The sequence below is a fragment of the Embiotoca jacksoni genome, unplaced genomic scaffold, assembly GCF_022577435.1.
Source record: "Embiotoca jacksoni isolate LCO1_2020_lvr unplaced genomic scaffold, fEmbJac1.0.p SCAF_3, whole genome shotgun sequence".
Classification (NCBI taxonomy): Eukaryota; Metazoa; Chordata; class Actinopteri; family Embiotocidae; genus Embiotoca; species Embiotoca jacksoni.
The window spans coordinates 9,166,149-9,182,595 of NW_027185381.1; the positions used below are offsets into that span (position 1 = coordinate 9,166,149).

At 40.6% G+C, this 16,447-nt stretch overlaps 2 protein-coding genes across 2 annotated transcripts; both read left to right on the forward strand.

Annotated features, from left to right (window-relative positions):
- The first annotated feature begins 2,942 nt into the window (after positions 1-2,942).
- On the forward strand, positions 2,943-4,382 carry aplnr2 (apelin receptor 2). Its single transcript, XM_069162326.1, has one exon. It carries the CDS (start codon positions 2,943-2,945, stop codon positions 4,380-4,382), a length of 1,440 nt encoding a protein of 479 aa, XP_069018427.1.
- A 2,288-nt stretch (positions 4,383-6,670) lies between these two features.
- Positions 6,671-16,440, forward strand: hdac10 (histone deacetylase 10). The gene is made up of 21 exons (XM_069162734.1): positions 6,671-6,711; positions 6,857-7,011; positions 7,885-8,019; positions 8,123-8,219; positions 8,341-8,438; positions 9,166-9,270; positions 9,381-9,449; positions 9,544-9,670; positions 10,117-10,182; positions 10,261-10,320; positions 10,539-10,628; positions 10,912-11,018; positions 11,139-11,206; positions 12,467-12,716; positions 12,841-12,931; positions 13,066-13,151; positions 14,079-14,135; positions 14,272-14,353; positions 14,583-14,771; positions 14,889-15,048; positions 15,133-16,440. Exons 2-21 carry the CDS (start codon positions 6,911-6,913, stop codon positions 15,162-15,164), a joined length of 2,070 nt encoding a protein of 689 aa, XP_069018835.1. The 5' UTR covers positions 6,671-6,711; positions 6,857-6,910; the 3' UTR covers positions 15,165-16,440.
- The last annotated feature ends 7 nt before the right edge of the window (positions 16,441-16,447 follow it).

Genomic DNA, 16,447 nt, shown 5'->3' on the forward strand with positions numbered 1-16,447 from the left:
GCTGGTCGTGATCTTCGGGCCCTCAGGCAGCACTGCATTAAAAACAGACACAAATCTGTAAACTGCGTTCTGCACATATTTCAACAGCATGCAGCAGAAGACTCCGGGTGCTAAACTGGCTTCCTGCAGTCCAGACATGTCTCCAATTTAAAAAACTTGGTGCATCATGAAACGAAAACTACGACAGAGGAGACCCCGAACAAATGAGTGTGCTGAAATTGTATATAAGGCAAGAACGGGACAACGTCTAAATAGAAAAACTACAGAAACTGGTCTCCTCAGTTTCTAAACATTTACAAGTGTTGTAAAAATAAGAAGTGATGCAAAAGAGTAGTAAACATGCCCCAGTCACAACTTTTTTGAGACGTGTAGCTGTAATCAAATTCAAAAAGAGAATATATTTTAAATAAAACGATGAGATGTCTCAGTCTCAACACTTAATATGTTTTCTTTGGTCTGTTTGAAATTAAATATGGGTTTATGAGATTTGCAAATCATTGCCTTTTATTATTATTTACATTTTACACAGTGTCACTACTTTTTCGGAAACGGGGTTAGACAATATTTCCCTCTGAAATATTGTGGTATAAATGTATGAAAAGTATAAATTTGTACAAAATACTGAAGTAAAGCACCTCAGAATTGTACTTGAGATAATGCACTGATTACGTCCACTACCCGGGCTCTCACTATAATCCATGACACCAAGGTTTTTTTTCCATGGTCATTTTCACTCCGAGGCAGACTTCATTTTGGGGGTAAATTAATTATTTTCAATGTTTTCGAAGGAGTACAGCAAAACCCACTCTCAGTTTGATAACCAGATTAAAGAAAAATAAGTTAATTCCCTACTTTCTTACTTAGATTGCAGTGATTGTATTGCTTATTTCCAGCTAATGTAATTTAATGATGCAACACATAATTGAAAATAATTTGAATACGTTTCTTTTGCTGAGAAGTATCAGCTTCTTTGTGGCTGCAGGTTACAGGTTCTACTTTTATCTGAAAACTTGGGAGTGTTCTAGTTTCCAGCAGGAATGTAGTGATCAATCGATTGAAGGCCTTTCAGTGTATTCATGACGGCTCACTACGCTGATACTCAATGAATGTTATTTGTCCTCCGTGTGGGTTGTTACATTTGAATACTGTAAACACTGCATGTTTGAATATGTGAGACACTGAGAACACTTGTGTTTGCACCTATCCGTGGACTGTAGGTGTTTGGATGCGCCCGTGTCTGTGCTCAGAGAGAATAGGCAGCCTATGGGGATGTTTGCATGTCTGTTTGTGTGTCTCGGGTTTGTGTGTGTGTTTGGGGAGTGGGGTGGAGGGTGGGGGTGGGATAGGGAGGGGGGGGGGGGGGGGGTTATTGTGTCTCTCGGGAGGTGTGTGTGTTTGTGCTGGAGGGGGTGATATTTGAGGATCTTGTAACTCTCTGCTGGGGTGGTCTGGTTTGTGGACGGGAGAGGAGGGTTCTGGGTGTGTGTATTTACTAGTGTGTGTGTGTGTGTGTGTGTGTGTGTGTAGGGATCCCTGATGTATATTAAGGCTTAAGAGGCAAACTCACCTTCTTCAGCCGGCACATTACAGATGCAAAGATTAAGAGAGAAACAGAAGAGAAATCCTAGAGAGAAAGTGAATTGAGAAAGGACAGAACAACCATCACATGATTAACAGCATCTGCGAGTGGATTTCAGCCAAGCTGATGAAATAGCCGGAGGTAAGTGGCTGCTGAAAGCTTCATCAGAAATCCTCTCAAGACCAGACCTTTCTGTATTTAGCATAGTCAGGATGTAACATTTACTTGCAGAACGACTTGAATCCAAATTTACAGTATTATAATGTGTTAAATTGAGCACGGGTAACTTTGTTAAAATAAAAAGCATAGACATTAAGTGTTTACGATATGTATATATATCATCATTTCATATATCATTATCATGATTCTTACATTATAAATTGTTCTTGGCTTGGAAATGATCACAGAGAAACGGAAACATTTATCAAAAGAAGTTAATTGCTGTACAATGTTCAGTCTGAGAATTTGTTGTGTATTTCTGCATTTTTTTCAAATATGTCTGTTCACACTCTTGACTCTGGTTGTCTTGTGAGTATTTTAAATATAGTGGACCAAACAGTGGAAAAGATCAGTTCGGACTGATAACTTGTTCACTACATAGTCTCCTTTATAGAGGACAAATAGACGGTCCGAGCACTGCATCAGCGTTGGTGTGTTTGATTTCAGAGGATTAATTGGAAGAAGTGGAATATAATATTCAGAATTATCTTTTCATTTGTGTATAATTACCTTAAACGAACAATCGTTGTGTTTTTGGTACATTAGAATAAGCCCTTCCTATTAATAGAAGGGTCAAACCAAAAATTGGCCTTGTGCATTTTTCACAAGTTTCACAGCCACCATAGATTCTCTCAAACACGTGGAAGGAGAGGACGAGGGTACAAGTGTTTAGTTGGTTGCAATAGATTTTTAAAATTAAATTCAGATAGTCTGATTTAGAGCAGAATGTTTTTTTCAATGTAAATATATACAGTGTGAATATGGACAAAAACACAGAAACTGACAATAAGTAAACCATTATTTTGGTTTAGTATCATTCAAGGATGATACTTGGGAAGTTTTGTTCAAACTTCCTGAACTGAATTCCTGAACTAAAATGTTACAGTTAAACTGTGACTTGTTGTGACAAGATGTGCATGTAGCGTGTTCACAGGGTATGAGGCTGTTTTAAAATCTAATTGTGTTTTATTTAATTTTCAGCCCCGAGGGACTAATCCACTCCTGCAACAGTATCATTGGTGGAGTTTGGTCTTTCTGCTTTGAGACATTGTTTTGGTCAAACTGCAACTTGCCAGAAAGTATCAGAACCTCCACTGACCTTTAATGGCAAACTATTTTATATAGTAACCAAGGAGACGGACAGATGTCAGAAGCAGACTTCCTCACCTCCCCCATTCCTTCACCCCCTCCCCTCTTCTACTGCGACTACAGCGACTGGTCTCCCTCCTTCTCCATCATCCCGTCCATCTACCTGCTGGCCTTCCTGGTCGGTTGCCTCGGCAACATCCTGGTGCTCTGGGCCTACCTGGACCGAGCCGACGGGAGGAGCACGAAGGGCAAAGAGCAGACTGGACAGTTCTGTTGCGCTAACCTTCACAGAAACAGTCAGCAGAGCATTAGCGGCGCTGGCAGAGTTCACCGTGTGTCTTTTCCTCAGAAGGACAAAACTGCCTGTGGATATTCCTCAGGACGAAGCCACAGAGCCTCCTCTTCTTCCTCCTCCTCTCGTCCTCCCTCCATCCCTCGCCCTCCTCGCTCGCTGACAGACTCTCTAATCGCCAGTTTAGCCTTGGCTGACCTCTGCTTCCTTGTGACTCTCCCCCTTTGGGCGGTCTACACAGCGATGGGCTACCACTGGCCCTTTGGGAAACCTCTCTGTCAAATCAGCAGCTTCCTCACTGCTCTCAACATGTATGCCAGCGTGTTCAGCCTCAGCATGCTGAGCGTGGAGCGCTACTGGGTTCTGACAGGACGGCGGCACTCCAGCCACCACGCCCGACGGAGCTGCCCCAGCAGGGCTCCGTGGATACTCGGAGGGGTGTGGGTGCTGGCGGGAGTCCTGGCACTTCCTGGTTTGCTGCTGCGCTCTGTCCGGGAGGTGGAGCTTGACCCCGGATCTGAGGATGATTGGCAGCTGGAACCTGCTGACTCCACATCTGTATTCCTTTCCTGCCAGATGGATTACTCCATGCTGATTGGAGCAGAGCCAGAGGAGGCAGAGAGAGAGCGGGCAGAGATGTGGTGGGCTGCTGCCTTGAGTCTAAAATCAACTCTAATTGGCTTCCTGCTTCCTCTCGTCATCTTACTGATCTGCTACTGCTCACTAGCCCAGCTCCTTAGCAGACATTTTGGACAGGGCCCTCGTCCTGACCGCAAGCGCCAGCGCAGACTCCTCAGGGTCATTGTCACTTTAGTGATGGCCTTCTTCTTGTGCTGGCTGCCTCTGCATGTCAATAAAACGGTGTCCATGCTGCTGGAGTTTGGATTTGTCCCATACTCCTGCACTTTAGATCAGACTTTGCTGGCGGCTCACCCGTACGTCACCTGCTTGGCCTACCTGAACTCCTGCCTGAACCCGCTCCTCTACGCTGCCTGCGACCCGTCATTCAGGAAGAGATGCAGGGGAGCTCTCCTCATGTTGTGCAGGAGGAGCAGAAGAGGAGCAGAGGGAAGGCAGGGAAACAAGGAGGAAGAAGAGGAAGAGAAAGAGGAAAGGAGCTCAACTTTTCCCACAAGGACACAGGAGGAAACAGCAGACAGGACAGAGGATGGAGAGGAGGAGAAGGTGGCTGAAGAACCATGATCAGACCTAAAATAGTAACTAAATCAAATCTGATTCTACCTTGATGGAGTAGGACATTTAATTATTTTGTTTGTTTACAGGAGGGCATATATGTGATTGTTGTATGTGATATTTTTCCAGGAGTATTTTAGGATTATTGAGGACAAATGACAACAGACTGAATACCAAAGTGACCTTAACTTGGACTCTGGAAGAAACTATGTCAAATGTCAATATTTTCAAAGTAAATGTCTTCATCAGTACATACCGTTGTTTCAGTTGCCACATTTCCCACAGGAAAGATTCTGGGAGAACGAATCTTCTCATGTAACATGAGCTCGTTCTATATTTTGTACTCTTAATATACCCTGTGTTGTTTGTTGACTTGCGTTAAACTGTTTTTATTGTTGATTATATATTCAAATAAAAATCAGTCATATCTTAAAAATGTTTTTTAAGTGTCCCCCCCAACACACACACACACACTCCCCCCCCCCAATGATGCATATGGGAGGTGCATGGACAAGTACTCTAGTACTATAGATAGATAGATAGATAGATAGACAGACAGACAGACAGATAGATACAGTTGAAACCAGAAGTTTACATACAGTGTGCAAAAAGACACATAACACTTTTTTTCTCACTGTCTGAAGTTAAATCAGACTAAACCTCTCCTGTTTCAGGTCCGTTAGGATTACCAACATTATTTAACTTTTGCTAAATGTCACAATAATGAGAAAGAGAATATTTTAGAGAATTTTATATTACTTTCTTTGAGGTCAAAAGTTTACATACACCAAAAGTACTATGTCTTTAAACAACGTGGGCAAGCCCAGATGATGATGTCATGGCTTTTGAAGCTCCTGATAGGTTAACTGACAACATGTGAGTTAATTGAAGGCACACCTGGGGATGTATTTTAAGGCCACACCTCAAACACTCTGCTTCCTTGTTTGAAATCATGGGAAAGTCAAAAGAAATCAGCCAAGAAATCAGGGAGAGAATCGTGGAGCTCCACAAGTCTGGTTCATCCTTGGGTGCAATTTCCAGATGCTTGAAGGTGCCACGTTCATCTGTGCAAACAATTATACGCAAGTATAAACATGGGAATGTCCAGCCATCACACTGCTCAGGAAGGAGACGGGCTCTGTGTCCCAGAGATGAACGTGTTTTGGTCCGACATGTGCAAATCAACCCCAGAACAAAAGCTAAAGACCTTGTGAAGATGATGGCTGAAGCTGGTAAGAAAGTGTCATTATCCACAGTAAAATGAGTCCTGCACTGACATGGGCTGAAAGGCTACTCAGCAAGAAGGAAGCCATTACTCCTAAAGAAACATAAAAAAGCCAGATTACAGTTTGCAAAAAGACACCAAGACAAAGACCTTAACTTCTGGAGACATGTCCTGTGGTCTGATGAAACTAAAGTGGAGCTGTTTGGCCATAATGACCACCGTTACATTTGGAGGAAAAAGGGGGAAGCTTGTAGACCTGAAAACACCATCCCAACTGTGAAGCTTGGAGGTGGCAGCATCATGTTGTGGGGCTGTTTTGCTGCAGCAGGAACTGGAGCTCTTCATAAAAAAAGACGGCATCATGAAGAAAGAACATTACCTGGAAATATTAAGGCAACATCTCAGGACATCAGCCAGGAAGCTAAAACTTGGGCGCAAATGGGTCTTCCAAATGGACAATGACCCTAAGCATACTGCCAAAATAGTTAAAAAGTGGCTTGAGGACAACAAAGTCAATGTCTTGGAGTGGCCATCACAAAGCCCTGACCTGAATCCCATCGAAAATTTGTGGGCAGATCTGAAAAGGCGTGTGCGAGCGAGGCGGCCAACAAACCTGACTCAGTTACACCAGTTCTGTCAGGAGGAATGGGCCAGAATTCTAGCAGAGTACTGTAAGAAGCTCGTGGAAGGATACCCAAAACGTTTGACCCAAGTCATGCAGTTCAAAGGCAATGCTACTAAATACTAAGGAACTGTATGTAAACTTTTGACCTTGAAGAAAGTAATGAAAAATTCTCTAAAATATTATCTTTCTCATTATTGTGACATTTAGCAAAAGTTAAATAATTTTGGTAATCCTAACGGACCTGAAACAGGAGAGGTTTAGTCTGATTTAACTTCAGACAGTGAGAAAAAAAGTGTTATGTGTCTTTTTGCACAGTGTATGTAAACTTCTGGTTTCAACTGCAGATAGATCGATAGATAGACAGACAGACAGACAGACAGACAGATAGATCACAGGTATCTTCTGCAGTACCAAATCCCGCCCAGCAGGTGGCGGTGATGCACCACTACACGGTTTGACAGCTTCCGTAATGCTCAAAGAAGAGTAAAGTAAGTGTTCTCAATTGTTTGCATGTCTTTTGCAGAATATACACAAAGCTCCTCTGAATCCTTTCACACTGTGCACATTTTGGTAAAAGTCAATCGACGTTAGATGCAAGTTGCTTCCTTATCGGCTCTCTTTTAACTTCCTCAGTGCACTTTTAGAAACAGTCTGCTACAAGAAGGAACTATTGCGCTGCACGGTTGCATGAGTTGCAGTCCGCGCAGCTGGTCTGGGAAAATAACGACGATGGGAACAGCGCTGATTTATGATGAAGAGATGACCAAATACAAGCTGCTCTGGGTGGAGTAAGTAGTAAACACACATGTAGGGGTCCACTGCTAACTCGGCTAATAAAACAAGCCTGAATGATTGCATGAATAAATACAGCGCAGGCTGCCATACTTTAGCGAAAGCAATGGCTGTTATAAGGCTGCTTTCACTTCCTCAATACGAACACGTTAAAATGATTGTCCAAACAGCGTTACAAGTTAAAGTGTGCTACCTCATGTCATAATAACAACCAGGTACTATCTGTAGCTGAAGCAGCCAAAAGTCTAAAGGGGTAAATATTTGATCATTTTAGCGCACAAATCATTAAATTGCGTCATCTAATTAGTCGAAATAGTATTCTGAAATTATTTAATACGTTCTCTGAAAATAATAAACTGTCGTCGTGGTAGGAACCGAAGTTGCACTTAGTTGTTACTAGCACGGACAGTTAAAGATGAGCACCCGGAGTGTTGCTCCATGGAAACAGCTGTTTGTTTACGTGTTTTCTCACCCAGCTTTATTGTTACTCTGCTTTTTGTTGATGCACTTTTATAAAACAATCCAACTGTTTTTTTTTCATCATACTTTATTTTGTATTTATAACGTTGTGGTATCTTTGTAGTATATTTGAAATAATTACAGACACATTAAGGGAGATTTTTATTTATTTAATTTTTTATGTTTGTGCAATATGGTTTGTGCTCCTATAAATAATAGGATACCAAAAAAAAACACATTTTACCAATTAATATTTATTATCCTCAACTTCTGGTTTCTGTTCTTCATGCAAAAGCAGTAATACATTGTTTTAATTAACAGCTAAATACAAAAATAAACAAACCATAAAACAATACTACACTATTGCACTACAAATCCACAAAGTGTTTAAGATCAAGTTTTTCCTCCAGCCCAGCTTGTAAGATCGAGGTCCCAGAGCGTCTCACGGTGAGTCATGAAGCTCTGGTCAGGAACGGTCTGGCTGATCGCTGCGTCTCCATTGCTGTCCGCGAGGCCACGGACGCAGAGATTCTGCTGGCTCACAGGTCAGTCCTGTCGTCAATGTAGAAGTCTTTCATGGTTCAGGGAACTCCTCCACCTCTCTTCACGAAAGTCACTCTGCAACATGTGCTTTGCTGCTCCCACCAGTGAGGAATACCTGGAAGCAGTGAAAAAGACTCCTCACATGACTCTGGAGGACTTGAAGGAGTTCACCCTCCAGTATGGTGATGTCTACTTCCACCCAGTGCGTCCTACACGCAGTACTCTTTTTCTTTTCTTTTCTCTCAGTTGCATCTGCTGTCATTTACACGTATCCCTGACTCTCGCGGTCATTCTTTCACTCCTCTGTCTCGTTTACTGTCCAGAACATCTATCGCTGCGCCAAGCTGGCTGCAGGAGCCGCGCTGCAGCTGGTGGACAGCGTCATGACAGGGAAGGTGAGGAATGGCATGGCGCTCGTCAGGTGAGGCTGTTAACCGTGAGACACGGGGGTCCTGTGACGCTACATTGAGCGGCTGTTTCCGTTTCTCTGCTTTAGTGCTGGAAGATTTTGTCCATTTATTGATAAGTCAATAGGAATGTAATGTAAAGAAACAGACTCCTGCAGACTTACAGCAACAATACATGAAAACAACATTTTTTTATACAGTATACATATCGGCAGTGAAAAACGATTAGTAAGGAGTCACATCACAAACAAACGGGCAAGTTACTCCAGCAAAACAATAATAAATCACATTCAGAAATGTTTTGCAAGTTCTAAAGAGTATAAACCTCGAAATAAAAAGTCCGACACAGCTGATGCAAAATGATTAGTCAGTAAGAGATCTGTGAAAAGGGGAGATGAAGACTGAACAATAACCATTATTTGATACAAACTGCAAGGAATTCACACTGAAATTTTATTTATGAATTATTTCAATGCTTTAAATGATTCATTTTCAGTATGTTAGCAATTTATCAATGAGCATACATGCAATTATTAAGCTAAAAACATATGAAAAGCTAAAAATGTTAATTTATTATTTAAAACTTTGAGTTCTACTTTTTGTAGCATAAACCAAATACTGTTTGAGTTTTCCTGCATGTCAGACTTGACAACTTGTTGTAAGACATTTAGTTCCCTGTATCGGCTAAATGATGAAACAGTCTTTGTATAACATCATGACTTCTTCTGTTGTTGTTAACAGACCACCTGGACACCACAGCATGCGCAGTGCTGCCAACGGTTTCTGTGTGTTCAACAATGTGGCCATAGCAGCTCGATATGCCAAACAAAAACATGGAGTTCAAAGGTAGCCTGACTTTTAATCTTTATGTTTTTTTGCTGTCAGCTTTCATGGAGGTTAACCCTCTAAAAGCAGCTCCAGACACTCACGTGAGATGTTTTTTTTTTTTTTTTCAGAGTGTTGATAGTCGACTGGGATATACATCATGGTCAAGGGGTGCAGTATTGCTTTGAAGATGATCCAAGGTGAGCCTTTGCTGAGGGAACGGTCGTGAATCGTGAAAGTGGATGTTATCTGCCGGCATCTTCAATTCTGTGCATAACTCTTTTTTTTCCTCAGCGTGCTTTACTTTTCTTGGCATCGCTACGAGCATCAGAAATTCTGGCCTCAACTGAGAGAGTCAGACTACGACAGTGTCGGCAAAGAGAAAGGGGCTGGGTTCAATATAAATGTACCCTGGAACAAGGTCAGTAATACTGCAAACTTGTTATTCATATGGTTTCTGTGTTGGGAATTTTACCTAAAATGTTTCCTACTTTATCTTGGACTCTACTCTACTTACTTACTTAAACATATAACAGAAAACAAAAGAAGAAATCTAAATGAACTACAACTTTGTGGTGTAATTAAAAATGATCTTTTATATTTAAAAGCCTGTCATTATTAATCAATGTATTATTCAGTGCATAATATTGTCATTATATATGAAATGGCCATCACCTGTTAACAAAGTCTAGAATAAGATTTTAAATTGCTTTCTTGGTCTGTCCACTGGACGTGTGATGCTGCAGAGAAGCAGAGCTACTCAGTTGTGAGCCCCTGAGAACGTTTGGTGTTTTTGTAAACGGGTAAATCCATCATGTCGAATAGAAACTGGAACAGCCGAACTATGTATTTGTTGTGATGTTTCAGGTGGGCATGGATAACAGTGACTATCTTTCAGTCTTCTGTCACGTCCTTCTGCCAGTCGCGTACGAGGTGAGCCATTCTGGAAAGTTCACACTTTACTGACCAGATAAGTGATGATTTATTTCAGTGTGTGATTCTTTGTCCTAGTTTTGTCCAGACTTGGTGTTGGTGTGCGCAGGCTTTGACTCGGCCATCGGTGACCCAGAGGTACTAAATATAATTTAAACTCCCAACTGCAGTAAATGTTGTGAAGATTTTTGTGAAATTCATATACATTTCTACTTCTTGCACTTGCAATAGCACATTGCTCTCGTATCCCCTGACCTATGTGTGCTATAAAACTCTGTCTCCAGTCAGCTTCCTATAACAAATCATTGGGATGTGAAAAAGGAAAATTTACTTCCGTGAGTTTTCTGTATTTTCAGGGTGAAATGTGTGCCACTCCCGACGTCTTTGCCCACCTGACTCACCTTCTAATGAACCTTGCAGGAGGGAAACTGTGCGCTGTTTTGGAGGTCAGGCCACACAACATACAGTGCACTTAATAACATATGAAGCAACACCAACTTGTGTAACGCCAACCCCCATCAGTTCTGTTATTTTCTCTGCTTTGCATTTAACCCACTGGATTATTTCCATCATGATGAAAAGGTGTCTAATCAATTCATACTTACAATACATGTGTATATTTTAGATGCCTTTGATGGTGTTGGCAGCCAATGAAAGTTCTCCATGCTCCCACCATCATGTTGGAGGATCACTGGCTTGTAAAAGGTTTTATGGTGTGAATGTTTTCAGGGAGGATACAACTTGACTTCCCTCGCCCAGTCTGTGTGTCAGACAGTTCAGACTTTGCTTGGAGATCCTGTGCTTCAACCTGCAAACCTCAGCGGTCCATGTAAGAGGTGTGTGTGTGTGTGTGTGTGTGTGTGTGTGTGTGTGTGTGTCTCCGTCAGGCAGTTGTATGTGGCAAACCTTATTATTGTGTGTGTTTTCTAACTGCAGCGATTTCTTTTTTTTTTCAGCGCACTTGAGTCGGTTCACTGCAGCCGATCAGCTCATAGGCAGTACTGGTCCTGTCTCAAACATGCAGGTACAACATCAACATGATTATCACTGAGATATTCCTTGAATTAGTACTCAAGTAATATTCAGTCCTTCCAGGATATCATGAACTTGTAGTCGCCATAATTAAAGCAGATTAAAAAAAAAAAGGTTTGCAATATTTGTATGAGTTTGCTTGGTTGAAGTTATTACAGCAAAATTAGCCATTCCAAACAAAAGTTGTCTCATTAACAAAAATAACTCCTCATTTACAATCTGCAAGGTTCTTCAACCTCTCCGGTCATCATCAAAAACCTGTTGACCGTAAAAAAGACCAAAATGGGAAGTGTCGGGGTTTATGGGAAATCTGGTCTCATTAGAATTAGGCTACAAAACATTGCATTTCCCTGCATCAGCTTAATTATATGTTAAGTATGTGTTAACTACATGAGTTTTATACAGCCTTCCAGTTCTAAGAGAGCACGTTTAATTTTTGTGAATGTATGTGTTGAATTAATACTATTGAAAGCACTTCTTTTTTTTTTTTTTACAGAAAATGTAATCTATCTATTCTATGTATTCCCATGGCTCTTGAAGTTCACAATATAAAAACAAACAAAACAAAAATATGTCCAGATATTTCTGTGATGTGTAGTTGGCTCATCGTCATAGAGAGTAATTGCATAAAATTCATTATTAAAACAATTTTTTAAAATTGTTTTCCTTGTTTTGCTATTTTGGCCATTTCTTGCAATTTTATCACAAAAAACCCACAAAAACCTTCACAAACTGCATCACAGTCATTTACGACCACAACAATCGCAAAAAAATCTCAGCAAAATCCTGGAGGGACTGAATATTATTGGAAAGTGATGATGGAAAGTTAAAAAACGACCAAAATGAATTATAGCAAAGCCAGAAATATATTTAATTCAATGTAATGCATTCTCTTTGCCTCTAAAAACCTAGTTCCTACATTACCCAGAATGCAACTGGACTGCAGACAATGTGGTCAGAGATTTGGATGTGTCATTCTAGCAGCACTTCAGCCTGCAGCCACTAGCAGAGATGAGTGGCGGGCTACAGCCGACTGGAACTTCACTTCTTTCTTTTCTCACTTTTAAACTTGTAGTTTTCCACTACAACTCCCACTGACTGAAGTGACATCGCTTGAACCGATGAATCAGAATTAGATTTTTTTTTTTCATGTGCCGCAGCCACGCCCGGACAAATCTGTGTTTCATGGTTACGTTTGTTTCATCCTGTCACTTTTATATCCACCACCTCATAAAATGTCTCCCTTTTTCAGCCGATCTACCCACCGTTGATATCAGCACCAAGCACATAAGATTATCAGGAGGAGGAGAAGAAGAAGAAAGGATGGAGAAGGAAAAGGCAGAGAAAAGCACAGAGGAAAAGGTGTGGGCGGAGCCTCCAAAACGTGTCCCTCCTCCTGTTCGTTGTGCTGCGGTACTCCCTGATGATGTTACCTGTCCGGACGGATGTAAACGCTTCAGCTCCTCCGAGGATCTCGACCCACTCATAGTCAGCAAACTCAGGTGTGGAGCAGTGATTTGTAAAGGCTAATTTCAGTTAAAGCTATTTATAGTCATTTATTTATTATAATTATTGACTCAAAATTCATCCTGTATATGAATAAAGTCTGTTTATTTCTACTTTAAGGGAGAATTTCCTCAAAGATGCAGATGACTGTGATGATCTCACAGCCCTCTCCAGTCTGATCACCCTCACAGAGAACATGCAGAGAAATGAGGTAAAGCCAGGACGCTGTTTTCATCTTGTCTGTTTGTGTGCAGTGATGTGATGCTCCTGTAAATACAGCTTGCGCTTTACTGACCTGCCTACATGAGCTGCAGGCTGATACTATATTTAATCACTGCCTCTCAGATCTGCAATGGCTTGGCGCTGGTCAGTGACGTCACCATGGCGATGATGTGTGTCATTCAACACGTTGCAGCTGCTCCCAGCAACCGGTACAGCAATGTGCATTTAATCCAAGCTTATACCTGCTCTGTAGTGTTTGTTTTGATATGAGCTTGATATCTGACAGAAATACTCTTTGAGCAAATGTCTTAAAGGAACAGTTCAACATTTTGGAAAATGCACTTTCATGGTCACTTACTGAGAGTTACATGAGAAGGTTGATACTGCTCATTTATCTCAATGGTAAATCTGAACTTCTATATCTGAATTTCTGGTAGCAATAGCTGTCTACCAGACAGGTGGGGTTATGTGCAGGACTATTTCTTGGCCTGGAACAATCATTTTTCTCTTTGCTAAACTTAAGAACTTTAACATCACAAAAGGTGTTATTTTTTGCCCTTTTTAAAAAAAAAAAAAATTCTTTTTTATAAGCAAACAAATTAATTAGTGAGATCTACAGTAGCAGATAAGTAGATTTTATTACTTTTGGACAAAGCCAGTCCATCAGTTTCCATTCTTTGTGCTAAACCAGTGTAATATCCAGCTGACTTGAGCTTCATATTTAACTGACAGAGTCGTATCTTCTTATGTAACTCTACAATGAGCATGCCTCCCAAAACATTAAAACTATTTCTAGAGATGTTCAAAGGCTGTGTGTTTTTTGTGGTTCATTTGTTGCCCAGTGGTTTGTTTTGCTCATTTCTGCTTTAGCCAAGTGAAGGGATTTCTATTGTGGATACAGTTTTAACACCAAACTGCAACATTAATGATAAATGTCAAATACAGATTATACAAATTAATAGTAATATAAGCAATTATTACTATTCGTTGGCGAAAGTTTCCTTTTAAAGGATAAGATTACTTCACTGAATATAAGTAATTTGATAGAGGACTTACTGCTTGGATGTGCTTGTATATTAAAGGGTATTTTATTATCAAGATTTTAGTCCAACGCGTTTCCACTCGTCCTCATGCAGGGTTTTGGTCGTGTGTGTCGGCAGCGGGAAGGTCCCGAGTCACGTCACAGAAGACGGGTAAATATCATTTATGATCTCTGTATTAGACTTTGTGAAAACAATTTGTCCAAAGTTGCCTCTTTTGATCCAGTAAAAAACACAATTTATTCATAACAGGAAGAACGACATGCTGACAAAATGCTTCTGTTTGCAGGAGAACACTTGTGGTGCAGATCAGCAGTGAAGAGACCAAAGAACAGACTTGCAAATACCACATTTCTGTTACTTTAAAGAAGGTACTGTGTATCACAGTAGGAGAAATAATAACTTAGTATTGAGTATTAAAGTGTTAGCTTCTTCCTTAATAATCCTATTAGTGTGGTAAAGTTCTCACATCGAGATCTAAATGTAAGTACGTGTAATATTTACCGTTTCAGTAATTATCAAAATGATGCTGAAGAACATTTTCTTTATGTCTATTTTTCATGCTGGTTTTTGTAAGTGCTTTTGTCCGTTCTCTCGCAGGGCTGCAGCGACACGTCAGGGTTCATACAGGCCATGTTCGGTCTCCTCTTACCTCTGGGATACGAGTACGACCCCAGTCTTGTTCTGTTGGTTCGGATGCCAGGAAGCAAAGTGCGCGACAGTATGTGGCAACAACTAACGGGCCTTCTGCAGGGTTTTGCACAAGGACACGCACTGGTGCTAATGCAGGTAAGATAGCAGGGGCAAGTTTCATTAAAAGTATCCACCAGATTTCCTCCACTTATGTCATAGTGTGAAACACAGCTGTTGTCTACTTTAGTTTCCAGTATTTCCTTTTTATTTCAGGAGGATGAGAAGGCGTGTGTCGGCCCCACAGCCTCGTCCCTCCTTGGGGACCCGGCCCCTTCTCTGGAGTCTCTTCAGGCCCCGCTGCCAGAAGATGTGGAGGCCGTGGAGAGACTGAGACACAGGCTGCAGGCTGACTGGAAACTCTTGCAGACCACAGGTGAATTCACAACAGCAGCTTCACATTCACAGACCTTAAATGACCTGCACTGTATTAACTAGATTCTCTTTCTCCTAAAAACAGTACCAGAAAGCGGACGGGGCGATGAACACTGAAGCAACCTGCTCCTGTTTAATCATTCAGATCACATGGAGGACGTCAGTCAGTTCTTTCATAAAGTTTTGTATTTTCTAGCAGTTTTTAATGTCCAACTAAGCTAATCAATTTACACAGTATCATAAAATAATTTTAACTTTTTAGCACAATCTGAGCTTCTAATGTTGTCTGATGCTGTCAAAGATGTATTTACATCAGTTATGTTAGTGGTGATTTATACAATCAGATTAGCATTTTATATGTTGTTTAAAATGTACAGACAATATAAATTCATGGCTGCTACTAACAGATTTTTGTCATTGTTTTAAACCTGCAATGCAGAACTTTTTTTTCTCTCCCTTTAAAAACACTGCTGAGACATAATTATGTCATAGGCTGCTGTACTCTACTCCGTCAATAATTTTGTGCCTGTAAAACGATGGATAGATTGGTTTTAGGTTCATAACTCCTGTGAAATGAATCTTCTCTTGATCACAATTTCATCCATTTGGTCTGATTACATTTGGATAGAAGAGCTGCACGATAGACTCCATTCAAGTTACAGAGCAAAACCAGAAGTAAGCCAGCTGGTGAGCCTGTGTTAGCTCATGTTCTGCTCATAGAGCATGCCTAGTTTACATTTACCTGGCCAGCGCAGGAATGTCTCACCAGACACCAGATGTTAAAATGGTGTATACTGTTAAAGATGTGTGGCAGGCTTGTTCTGTATTGTCTGAACTCAGGTGGAGAGGGCTTGAATGTAACAGATGTTCATTTATATGTGAAAGTCCCGCACTACAACTTTAATTCAAAATATGACAGAAAATAGAGAATAATCTGATCACAGGTTCCCGAACCCCTAAATTCATATGTCCAATCTGTTTGTTTCGTTAGCCCAAAATCTAAAAGTTGCAGTTTAGTGTCATTAAATAAATAAAAAAAAAAAACCAGTAAATATTCACGTTTGATAAGCTGACTCCTGTGCATTTTACAGCACCTTAAAACATATTTCAACAATTATTAATGAGTGATCAAAATTGTTTTTCAGTTGATCAACTAACTGAATTTTTACAACTGTTGTTTTTACGACTTAGTAACTTTGGGAGCTTTTTACTGCAGTTCACGGTCTTCATTTCTTCTGGTAAGTGGACTATTTTCAGCTTTGTTTTAGTTTTTCTCACCAGATGGATGATAATTTGATATTATTGTCACACTCCATTTAATTTGAATTTTGTGGCTCACCTATTTTTTTTTTTTTTTTTTTTTTATGAAGGCCTGTTAGTCCTATTTAACAATGTTGACT

Bases quoted from the DNA above. Each gene is read 5' to 3' on its own strand.
- aplnr2 (XM_069162326.1), top strand. From the start codon at position 2,943: ATGTCAGAAGCAGACTTCCTCACCTCCCCCATTCCTTCACCCCCTCCC.
- hdac10 (XM_069162734.1), top strand. From the start codon at position 6,911: ATGAGTTGCAGTCCGCGCAGCTGGTCTGGGAAAATAACGACGATGGGA. The intron at 12,717-12,840 runs GTGTGGAGCAGT...TTCTACTTTAAG, and splicing joins CTCATAGTCAGCAAACTCAG to GGAGAATTTCCTCAAAGATG. The intron at 15,049-15,132 runs GTGAATTCACAA...TCCTAAAAACAG, and splicing joins GAAACTCTTGCAGACCACAG to TACCAGAAAGCGGACGGGGC.